Source organism: Amblyraja radiata, unplaced genomic scaffold (genome assembly GCF_010909765.2).
Source record: "Amblyraja radiata isolate CabotCenter1 unplaced genomic scaffold, sAmbRad1.1.pri scaffold_1022_ctg1, whole genome shotgun sequence".
NCBI lineage: Eukaryota > Metazoa > Chordata > Chondrichthyes > Rajiformes > Rajidae > Amblyraja > Amblyraja radiata.
The window spans coordinates 15,833-28,198 of record NW_022630204.1 but is presented as its reverse complement, the minus strand read 5'-3'; the positions used below and the strand labels follow the sequence as shown (position 1 = coordinate 28,198).

General features: G+C 36.5%; 1 protein-coding gene across 3 annotated transcripts; it reads left to right on the top strand.

Moving 5' to 3' along the window:
- The first annotated feature begins 533 nt into the window (after positions 1-533).
- LOC116969686 (cyclin-H-like) lies at positions 534-11,204 on the top strand. 3 transcript variants are annotated; one of them, XM_033016477.1, is made up of 9 exons: positions 535-697; positions 2,220-2,345; positions 2,873-2,946; positions 4,698-4,908; positions 7,600-7,763; positions 8,603-8,673; positions 9,913-10,024; positions 10,203-10,263; positions 10,733-11,204. In XM_033016477.1, exons 1-9 carry the CDS (start codon positions 581-583, stop codon positions 10,769-10,771), a joined length of 975 nt encoding a protein of 324 aa, XP_032872368.1. In that variant the 5' UTR covers positions 535-580; the 3' UTR covers positions 10,772-11,204. The 3 variants fall into 3 exon arrangements, with proteins under 3 accessions (XP_032872370.1, XP_032872369.1, XP_032872368.1); XM_033016479.1 differs by lacking the exon at positions 9,913-10,024 and having other exon boundaries at positions 534-697; XM_033016478.1 differs by lacking the exon at positions 10,733-11,204 and having other exon boundaries at positions 534-697; positions 10,111-10,214.
- The last annotated feature ends 1,162 nt before the right edge of the window (positions 11,205-12,366 follow it).

Genomic DNA, 12,366 nt, shown 5'->3' with positions numbered 1-12,366 from the left:
CAGAACTCGCAGGCTTGAGCTATATGGAGACGTTGGGCAGGCTAGGAGTTTTTTTTCTTGGAATGTAGAAAGCTAAAGGGGTGATCTTATAGAGCAGTATAAAATGAGGGCAACCGATAAGGTGAATGCACAGAGTTGTTGACCCAGGGTAGGGGAGTCAAGGTTGAGGACATAGGTCGAAGGTGAGAGGGGAAATGTTTACCGGGAACCTGAGGGGCAACTTTTCCACACAGAGGGTGGTAACTATGTGGAACGAGCTGCCAGATGAGATAGGCGAGGCAGGTAATATAAAAACATTTAAAAGGCACTTGGGACAGGAATATGGATAGGAAGGATTTAGATGGATATGGACCAACATGGGTAAATGGGACTAGCTTAGATGCGGCATTTGGTCAGCAGGAGGAGTTGGACCGAAGGGCCTGTTTCCCTTCTGTATGACTCTTGGACTCTTGTAGAAGAAGGTGCTGATGTACAGGTTGTCTCCAATATATGCATATAATGTATTTCATACTGGGAATGTTAACCTTTTCATCTGTTGCTCATTTGGTTACAGGAGTGAATATTGAGTGATGTTTACAAAATGTTTAATAACAGTACCCAGAAAAAATGTTGGATTTTTCACAATGAAGAAATATTAGAAAATATGAGAAACGAAGCCAATCATTCTTTTCAGTCCAAACTTCTGGCAAGTGTAACGGTAAATGCATTCAATCTATTCTTTGAAATAATCAGATGTGATACTTGATATGCAATATTTTTAAGGAATGATTCCTTTTTTTTCAATTTTGAGTCTCGGGTTGCCCTGGGGGCATTGAGCATCTTTTTAAATATTGTGGCTGATTTTAAGTATAGTAAGCTATATTTTATTGATGGTGCTACTTGTGATGGAGCTATACTGTACTTGTAATGACAAATTTGTGCTTGCGTTACTATCATCCAGATGTATGGATTTCGATTGGAAAGACACTAATTCCTCAAAGTTATAATAAATAAACATGAAATTAAAACTAGACTCAAGAATGGAAACAATGAAATTCACAGAATACTGGGATTCCCAGTGATATCTGCATTCCATGAGTGAATGAAAATAAATTGTAATTGTAATTAATTTATTAGCCAAGTATGTAAAAACATACAAGGAATTTGATTTGCCATACAATGATACCAAAAAAGCAACAAGACACACAACTACATAAAATTAACATAAACATCCACTACAGCACACTGTGATGGAAGACAATGACGTATTCTCCTCTTCCCTCCTTTTTCCAGCGTGATTTAAATTGAGACATGAGTACTCATTGCACACTGTTTGGAATGTGTGAAATCAAATATTTATGAGTTTTAGTTTTCTATCAGAACCAGCAACAGCAATATGGAATTGAATTTTCAGCTACTTGAACCCAATATGATATTGACTGTGTTCAAGAAGGAACTGCAGATGCTGGAAGATCGAAGGTTACAGATCAGTCTGAAGAAGGGTTTCGGCCCGAAACGTCACCTATTTCCTTCGCTCCATAGATGCTGCTGCACCCGCTGAGTTTCTCCAGCATTTTTGTGTACCTATGATATTGACTGTACCTTCCTTAGCTTCCTTGCTGCTGAAGTCTCACCTATGCCGTGGCTAATTCTAGATTTGACAATTTCAAATCCATGATGGTTGACCTTTTTTGTTTTCATCTCTATAACTACATTCTATGTTCTAATTTATATCATGTTGGTTAACCTTGCTTCTCAAATAACTAACATTTCTCTCAAATATTCCAATTCATTTTAGAATATTATCTGTGTCCCTACCTCCCCTAATCTCTGTAATCTTTTTCTGTCCCGTACCCATGCAAAATACGTGCATCCTTCTAATTTAGCCTTTGTGTTTATTGCTGAATTTAATCACTCCATGGATGTTTTTCGCTACAAAGACCTCTGAGCCTGGGAATATGTTTCTTAAATCACTTCCATTTTCCTTAGAACGATGACCAAACTTTAGTTCTTCCATTTGCTTGTGACATGGTGTCTTATTTTTGATTCAGGGCTAGGCTTCTAAGAAGCATCCTGGGATGTTTGGCTTTAAGGGGCTATAGAAGCACGCTAGAGTGGTGGTTATGTTACCTTGGAAAATGAATAATTTGGCCAATAACTATTGCTGCAAGGATAATTTATTTGTATTGGACATGGCTGTTGTACCTGACAGTAATAACTACTTTGGTTTTGCTGTACAGATTTCTCCAAATGATTCTCTACCATTGTTGGAACCTCATGAAGAAAAATTGTTACGTAAATACTATGAAAAACGATTATTGGATTTCTGCTCTGCATTTAAACCTTCCATGCCCAAATCTGTGATGGTAAGAATATAGATGTTACATTTGCACAGGAATTGAGAATGATTATATGAGCTGCTAATCGATTCTACATTTTTAACTCTGCTATATTTTCATTTACATATCTACACTTAATATACACAGTCTTCATTATCCACTGATTTGTTGTCTGCATATATTCAGACTCAGGAGATTGGCCCCTTTGATTTTTTTTTAAAAACAGCTATATCTGTATATGTGTACATGATTCCAGAGCCAATGATTGTGTATAGACACAGTGATCAGTTTACAAACCATGTGGTATATGGCCCCCTGCTGTACATTGTTCTAATAAAATGTGATCTTTGTTTGCACAGCTTTATTTTGTATTACTTTTAAGTTTCAATCGAAGTAATTTATTAGTTACTATAATTTTATTTAGGGTATTTAAATTTGCCTAGGTTTTTAATTTTCCAAAACATTAAGTATACATTGTTAAAAATACTAATTCTGGCATTGTCACAACTCCAAGGCTGATCGATATTAAGAACATTCTTTGTATTTTTGTCTAGGGAACAGCAAGTATGTATTTCAAGAGATTTTATTTAAATAACTCCTTAATGGAATATCATCCCAGGACAATTATGTGAGTTACTATACATGATGACTGATTAGGTTGCTGTTGCGTATGTACCAACTTCTGTTCTTGTGCTTAATTGTTTGTGTTATTATTGCAACCAGATTTTCTTCCTGGATTATCCTTTAAAAGATATTCTAATAGTATAAAAATGTAACATTAATAAATTGCAAAATCTCAATTTGGATTATCAGCATGTCAAGCTAGCGGATGCCCTCGGGAATCTTTTAAATATTTTTCCTCTTGCCTTAAAACTGTTCCCCGGGGTAGAGCGTTTTAGATGCTCTACCCCGGGGAACAGATTGGCTGTTCACATTATCTATGCCCCTCATGACTTCATGCACCTTTACAAAGTTACCAATCAGCATCATATTCTCCAGGAAAGAAAGACCTAGGCTATCCAGACCCCGATGTCATGAAAAATGAGTGGAGTCAGTGGTTTTGCAAACGGATAGGGGGTTAAATCTTGATATGTACTAAGTGATGAATTGAGATGGATTGAGCATTAAAAGCTCAAATGTACCAATATCATTTGCCAGGTCACAAGTGTAAATACTCAAAACCGTGGAGTAAGAGGCAACACTCTTGAAATCCTTGAGCACTTGGGCAAATTCTGGGTAGGAATGAACTATGCTGCTCCAGTAGCCTCCATCAGAACATGGCTGCTTAACAATTTCAAAACCATGATGTAATAGCAGAAACTGTAAAATATTTGCAGTTGGATTAAGATTATTAATTATTTAGAACATAGAAAAGTACAGCATAGGAGCAGGCCCTTTGGCCCACAATGTCTGTGCCAAACATGATCCCAAGATAAACTAATCTAATCTGCCTGTACACAATCCATGTCTCTCTGTTCCCTGCATATCCATGTACCTATTTAAAAGGCTTTTAAATTGCATTATCCTACCTGCCTCTACCACGACACCTGGCAGCATATTCCAGGCGCCTGCCACCCTCTCTCTGTATTTTTTTTAAACTTGCTCCACGCTTATTTAAACTTTGTCCTTCTTTCCTTAAAGCCATGCCCTCTAGTCTTTGATAATTTCACAGTGGGGGAAAAAGGTTCTGACTGGCTACCCGATCTATGCCTCAGAATTTCTATACTTCTGTAAGGTCTCTCCTGAACCTCTGGCATTTAAAAAAAACAACCTCTCCTTGTCGCTAATACTCCCTAATCCAGACAATATTCTGCACAACCTCTACTGTAGTATTAAATATGTTGTAGTATTATTGCCTCGCCTGCAGGAAGAGAACATTACTTGCCTTGCTTCAAGATCATAGGTAGACAAAAATGCTGGAGAAACTCAGCGGGTGCGGCAGCATCTATGGAGCGAAGGAAATTTCCTTCGCTCCATCGATGCTGTCGCACCCGCTGAGTTTCTTCAGCATTTTTGTCTACCTTCGATTTTCCAGCATCTGCCGTTCCTTCTTGAACATTGCTTCTAGATCATGAGATAAAGTCCTGAAATAATAAGGGAAAGTAATTTGTAGGGCTATGGGAATTAATACATTGCTCTGAAGGACTTGAACTGTAATACATTCTTTGCCTTAACAAATCTGTGAAAAGTAAAAAATCAGATAATTGAATGCAAAATATTGAATATGTACATAGATAAGGGATTTGCAGGAAGTGTGATTGGATGAAGTAGCTCAAATTCAGAATCATCAAGATCTAATGGGTCAATTAGATATGCATTGGAATCCAATTGGTATTTTGAACTCTTCTTTTATTGGTCTTTTTCTTGTGTTTTATATAGGTTAACAAGTGTATATTTAGCATGTAAAGTGGATGAATTTAACGTCTCCAGTTCCCAGTTTGTTGCTAATCTGTGGGAAAGTCCTGCGGCCCAAGAGAAGGCTCTGGAACAAATCCTCGAGTATGAACTGTTGCTAATTCAGCAGCTGAACTTTCATCTTATTATCCACAACCCCTTCCGACCTTTTGAGGGATTTCTTATTGATCTAAAGGTACCATGCCATCATTGACTGGATTTTTGGTAATTCAGAATACTTTTCACCCAGTTAGAAGTTTGAACAATCTTTTTTCGTTGTACACCCAAACCAATCTTTATATTCTATATTTACATTCTGCAATCAGTTATTGCATCTGCATTCTAAAACTCCAGATTATCTTTACATACAAGATTCAACTAATGTCATTAGATTTACCACACTCGTAGTTGAAAAAATCCGTAATGATCAAAAAGTTGTTAAATGCTGGAAGCCAAAGCATTCTAAGTGAACATGTATGCTTAATTGCTTAAGGATTTTCAATTTTGTGATACATTTATGCATCCATGAAGATACAACTGGTATACTGTGATTGCAAACTAAACCAGTAGGACTTGTACAAGACTATAATTTCCTGCATTTGAGAAATGAAATCTGTTCATTCTTTATCATTTCAATCTGTAGATAGATGTAAGGTGAGAAATAGACAACATTTTTCTGTGATAGTGTGTGGATGAACAGTGAGCAACATGGAGTAACACCTTTGAGGAGCTGTTAGTTTTAGTTAAATTCTCTGCCATGCCAAATTTGGAAGTAATTTTTCTAGAAACCATTGGGAATTCTGCATTGCATTAAATTGAATAAAAGTTATGTGGGACAAAGGAATTTTGAGGAACTGGAACTCCCTTAGGAATCATGTTTTGGGATATTCTTCCTGTCATGAGTTTTTCTGATATTCACTGAAGGCAGAATGTGAAGTGTGATTTAAGAAAAACTGCTGGAAGAACTCAATGGGTCAAGCAGCATCCTGGACTGATGCAGAGTCTTGAACTGAAATGTCAACCATCCCGTTGCCTCCACTGCTGCTTGACTCTGAGGCTCTTCAGCAGTTTGTTTTTTCGTGCTTCAGATTCCATCATCTGCAGTCCCTTGTGTCTAATGTAAAGTAGAATCAGTCTGCGATTGCCAGACCTGCTTACACATTATATGTCAAGGTGGCAAAAGGACTTTCCAAGGCCGGCTAAATCTTCCTCTAGGTGTGAAGCAAATTATTTTTACTGTGGCTTGCCAGCAATGCATTCACGATGTTTATATTGCTGACCCTGTAATCTGACTGAATAGATAAAATATTGTAATAAAATGGCCATAGATTGTTTTTATTTTAATGCTTGCCCTCCTTACCAAATACATTAGTGTATATGCTGGCAGGAAAGGGAAAATATATTTGGATTTACATATTATGTAATGTTAGAAAGATTGTTCACACTTTATATTTAAATGTTTTCAATTTGAGAACTCCCAAGTAAAAGAGAAATATGATTATTTTGAGATATCTGTCAAATTCATCTGGAACTCTGATTTCTTAAATGTTGGGATTTTTGAGGATGGAACCAGCTACACTACAAGTTGCTTTATTTATTTATTTTTTGCACCATCAAAACTTTGTCTAGTTTCCTGACAAGTAATATTTTGCATTTGCCTTTAAATGTGTATCCTTTTCTGGAGCTGTTTTTTTCATGCTTTCTTATAACTTGGTCATATGTACAAACAAATATAAAATATCCAAAGTCAGCTGCTTTTAGCCAACACGACCTCCTTTGAAGAAGGGTTTCGGCCTGAAACGTCACCTATTTCCTTCGCTCCATAGATGCTGCTGCACCCGCTGATGATTAGCTGCAGTGTTGCCACCTGGTGGACACTGTTACCTTTGCACAAATATTTCACACTGGAGGTCTTGCAAGAAGCAGAATTGTTGTGAAACATGTTTTTTCTGGCACAACAACAAAATAATTTAATTTAAATCTGCACTCTTTAGCCTTGAGTTGAGTCTTTCTGGTTCAGTTTGTTTTCTTGATTAATATTCCTCATTCAATCCTATTTCAGAATTAAACTATAAAAATCTATTTTTAAAGGTTCATATTTCAGATAATTCCAAAATATCCTTTCAACTTAATTTGGGATTCCGAGATGGGTCACTACTCTACAGAAAAAAAAAGTTAATTCCCAAGATTATTTCATTACTAGTCAATTTCATATGAAAAAGTGTCTGAATTAAGCAATTTTATGCTATTGATGTGAATAGGCCCCCCCAAAACCCTGTAAAACGGCCACAGTTCAACTTAATTTAAATGCAAACAGGAGTACAGCTTTTCAAAATGTTGGTTATATAAGACACACTTCCTCTATTTACTAATTTAAAATTCTCTGATAACAATTATAACATAACTACTTAATTGGACACTGTTAATCTATCCACAAGTTTAAGTTCTATCTACATTTTATAATGCAGCTAGTTATTAAGGTGCATATTGAAAACTTTCTAATAAATAAAGGAATACAGGCAACCTCCAATTTGCAGGTGGGGAAAAGGGTTGCATTCAAGGAAAACGGTCGGAATCTCAATTGTCCGTATAGCAAAGCCATGTCATCTGGGTAAATGGCAAAAGCCCTTTGTATTCCATGATTGTAAATGTTATTCATTATTCAAATTTGAGTAGTGATTTGTGAATTCAGGAAGGGTGCATTTCTGATCGGAAGTCTGTAACATGATTTGGGGGGGGGGGGGGGGGGGGGGTGGACTGTAATATTCTCAAAAGGATGGTTTGTTTTCAGATCAAAAATAGATTTCTTATTCAAAACTACTACTAAAAATCATAATTATGGATGTGTATTTCTTTAGACAATAATCCTTTTCCACATTTTCTATAGGCCCGAGACACAGCATTTGAAAATCCAGAAGTTTTGCGAAAAACAGCAGATGAATTTCTTAGCAGAGAAACTATGACTGATGCTGGTCTCCTTTTTACGCCATCACAAATAGCCTTAGCAGCCATCCATTTCAGTGCTTCCAGAGTTGGTATTAATATGGATAGGTACTTCCACCCTTTAATTTTCAAGTGTTTCACTGCTTTTACATTTTTTTCACTACTTCGTGCTAAGACATCTTTTTGAATATTTGTCATTCTTTGTAATAGTTTTGCTATATTTGTTTTGTTTAGCGCAAAACTAAATTGAACGAGGACTAAAGTGAAATTCTGTTTGTGCTGAAGAAATGAGAAATCTAGTTTCGCAACATGATTTGAGAATTTATAATCCTGCCATTGGAAAGTTTCTGTGAGCTGTGTGTAGATTGGATAAAAGGTGTACTTGATATTCCAAATATAGACACACAATGCTGCATTAACTCAGCGGGTCAGGATGCAGCCAGACCCACTGAGTTACTCAGGCATGTTGTGTCTATCTTTGGTATAAAGCAGCATCTGCAGTCCCTTTTTTATTACTTGATATCATAGTTCATTTCTAAGTAGCATTTTTAGGAATTGTCAATATAGGATATTGTGTACTTAAATTGTTCATAGTTCATAGTTCTTTTGGATAGAGCAGGGTACAGTTTGAACAGAGTTTAAGGGGCTCTAGTCTGACGGATATAGTTAAATTTGTTTGTACATTTTATAAGGAAATATTCAAAATTCTAACTTGCAAGAACGTCTAACAGTGTCCAATCAAGATATGGTCCATGTTACTATTTTTTAAAGAACTAAGCTATGCCTGATTAAAGCTGCTTAAATTATTTTGGATTTCTTTTTGTGATCTGTCAACAATGTTGTTTACTGTTGTTGCTATTGTGCTGGTATACAACAATTAAATTCCGTATTTTAAGCGTTCAGGATAATTTAATTGCTTGTTTTGATTTTTGTATTTGGTGCTACAGTTACTTGATGGAATGCCTCATGTTAAAAGATAACAAAGAATGTTTGTCAAAATTGATTGAAGCACTCAGAAGTAAGTAATTTTTCTGTAATGGTTGCAGTTATATTAACTGTACATTAACTGAGGTATTGCGATATAGTCGTAGAGTGATACAATGTGGATCAGGCCCTTCTGCCCAACTTGCCCACACTGGCCAACAATGTCCCAGCTAAACTACTCCCACTTGCCTGTGTTTGGTCCATATCCTTCAACCTGTCCTATCCAGGTCCCTGTCTGTTTCTTAAACGAAGGGATAGTCCCAGCCTCAACTACCTCCTCTGGCAACTTGTTCCGTAAACCCACCACCTTTGTGTGAAAAAGTTACCCTTTGGATTCCTATTAATTATTTTCCCCTTCACCTTGAACCTATGTCTCCTGGTCCTCAATTCCCCTACTCTGGGAAAGAGACTCAGTAGATCTACCCGATTTATTCTTCTCATGATTTTGTACACTATTTAAATTTTTTAATATAATTTAACTTTCCAACTGCAGATGTTAAGCTCACCGGCCTATAGTTCCCAGCATTTTCCATGCAGCCCTTCTTGAAAAGAGGCATAACATTTGCCACCGTCCAGTCTTCCAGCAACTCTACTGTATTTAAGGACGACTCGTAAATTTCAACCAGGGCTCCCGCAATTTCCTCTCTAGTTTCCCACAATATCCACGGATATATCTGATCCAAATATATCTATTTCTCAAACTTCAGACAAAATTATGACGGGTTCAGATTTGTATAATGCAGTCTTTCCAGTTTGGAATTTTACTGCACAAGACCATGCTGCACAGCTCTTTAATTCTCAGCTCCAACTTGTCTTATACCAATCATCACATTCATATTTTTTGGGGATAAATTTCTAATTCCATTATATAACAAATTTCTGGTCAATGCTTTGACAAGAGTTTGTGGCAGAGGTTTTCTCTTTTTTTGCCAACATCCATTTGAACTCATTTCTTCTTGAAATGTTCTTTGGGGTTCATTATTGGTTGCATAAGCAACATTACTATTTACCTCAATGCACATTTCATAATGCTCACAGCCCTAGTCGAAGGGCCTGTTCCTATGCTGTTCTGTGTACTTAATTATTTTTGTCACAGATCTATTTTAAAATAATTACTAAGGAAATAATTTCAAAAAACTTTATCTGCTACTTTTTCTTTGTCTATTATAATAGTTTATTTGCTTTGTGTTTAATGTTGTTATTTCCAGATTTACTTTGTCGTTTTGTCTTTGAATCTTGAGATATTAACACTATCACAATTAACCCTGTGCAGGCGTAAAAGTCCTGGTGAAGAAGTATGATCCTCCAAAACTTGAAGAGGTTAACGTTATGAAACAGAAACTTGAACACTTTCATAGCTTAGATCTTGGTGTCGGTACAAATTTGTAAGTATTTTTTTATCATTTAAATTTATCTTATCACCAAGGTTGTGAATACGGATCAACAAATACCATCTTTTTTTTGGTTGAAGATACGGTGGCTTTTCTGTGTTATGAATTTCTGATTCTATATATATTCTGCACCACTGAATGTGAATCTACTTCTTGTCTGTGTTGGAAACAGAAGGAAGAGGAAAGGATATAAGGAAGATGATGTAATCGCTAAAAAAGCAAAAGTGGAAGAAGTTAGTATTATTTTCTTTGTAACAATTCTGTGTGTGGCATTTTACATTAATATGACTTTTCAACCAAAGATTGAAGGAGAGATTAACTAAATGGATGGTATTATGTAGTCACATTGTATTGACAATGGAATAAAATGAAGTGTTAGAAGTCCCAGGCATAAACTGGGGTGGGGGGGAGAGAGAGTGTTAATGTTTTGGGTTTCTGATAGTTTATCACTTTTGATCATCATCCTGAAATGTGAACTTTGTTTCTCGTTCCACATTTGCTGCTTGATCAGCCGAATATTTTTGGTATCTCCAGTTTTATAACTTCAGCCTTTTGAACTCTGCCCTTTTCTGTCCTGTTTCTGCAATTCTTTTTCTAAACCTCCATTCCTTTCTTTGAACATTTATTTAGTTTTAGCATCTCATTTTGTTATTTGTCTGATATCCTAATAGGCATTCTAAAACTTTTCTACCTTATTTGTAGGAGGAATGGAGTGATGATGATCTAATTGATACCATGTAAATACTGCTCGGCATACATTTTGACACTGGTCGTGGAGGAGCAGCTGCAGTTCTTCTCTAACTTGCTGCTTAATCTGTAAAATCGATTATACAAAACCGATCAAATTGAATGAGTTGCATCTTTCACTGGAAGAGACGTAAACCCAATATTTGAAAGGACGACTAAAGCTGCAGACCACGGAAAGATCCTCTGCCAATTTAATAGTCTATTTTTTTTACCTAAACTATCGGAAATCTTGAAAGTATGCAAAGAAATCAGACGCAAGTTTTAACGAGGGCACATTGAGACTGATCTGACTATGAAACCTGTTATGTGGAAGTGAGTTCGTGGAAACTGAAATAAAACTTGTTAATTCATCCTTTCTCCAAAATTAAAACCTAGTGTTTGTCTTTCAGGAGGAAGTGTTGAAAATAAAAGCTTTATTCTTTTCAAATTTAGAGTTTTATTCATGACTCAGATTACATAACAAACATTTATATTACTGTTAACTTTGCAAATTGCTCTGCAAAAGAAACAAAAACTTTTAAATAGCACTGCAAAATGTTATTCTGCAAAATAATGGAAAAAATGCTAACATGTAAACCAAATCAAGCAGTTAACTCCATCACTTCTATCACGAGACTTTGCTCGATCAGAAGCTTGTTTTTCCTATGTCAAGAGTCGAGTCAAGAGTGTTTTATTGTCTTGTCGCAGATAGAACAATAAAATTCTTACTTGCAGCAGCACAACAGAATATGTAAACATAGTACACTGTAAACAATATAATTAATGAGAAAGGTTCACATACTCACATATACATACATATATGTTATATATACACATGTGTGTATGTATACACATGCACACATAAAAACAAAAGTGCAATAATATCAATATTAGTCGATGTAGTTCAGAGCTTATTTGGCGGTTTTAGTGTTTAATAGCCCAATGGCTGTATGGAAGAAGCTGTTCCTGTACCTGGAAGTTAGTGTTTTCAGGCTCCTGTACCTTCTTCCCGATGGCAGGGGTGAAATGAGTGTGGGGCCAGGGTGGTGTAGGTCTCTGATGATGATGGCTGCCTTTTTGAGGCAGTGACTGGTAAATCCCTTTGATGTGGGGGAGGTCAGAACCTGTCATGGACTAGGCAGTGTTCACAACTTGTTGCAGTCTTTGCTCCTGGGCATTCAAGCTGCTAAACCAGGCTGTGATGCAACCAGTCAATATGCTCTCTACTGTACAACTGTAGAAGTTCAAGAGAATCCTCTCTGACATTCAGAATCTCTGTTATCTTCTCAGGAAGTAGAGGTGTTGATGGGCTTTCTTTATAATTGCATCAGTGTGCTGGGTCCAGGAAAGATCTTCAGAAATATATACACCCAGGAATTTGAAGCTTTTGACTTTCTCCACCATCGTCTGACTCCTGTCGATATTGATAGGTTTGTGGATCCTCATCCCTTTCCAAAGTTCACAATCAGTTCCTTGGTCTAACTGACATTGAGTGCCTGGTCGTTGTGTTGGCACCATTTGATCAGCCGATCGATCGATCTCACTTCTATAATTCTGACTCATCACCATCTGTAATTCGTCCAACAATGGGGGTGTCGTCGGTGAACTTG

Excerpts from the sequence above, each read along its gene's own strand:
- LOC116969686 (XM_033016477.1), top strand. The coding sequence starts at position 581 with ATGTTTAATAACAGTACCCAGAAAAAATGTTGGATTTTTCACAATGAA. Across the intron at positions 2,346-2,872 it reads CCATGCCCAAATCTGTGATG|GGAACAGCAAGTATGTATTT; the intron begins GTAAGAATATAG and ends ATTTTTGTCTAG. Across the intron at positions 2,947-4,697 it reads TATCATCCCAGGACAATTAT|GTTAACAAGTGTATATTTAG; the intron begins GTGAGTTACTAT and ends TGTTTTATATAG.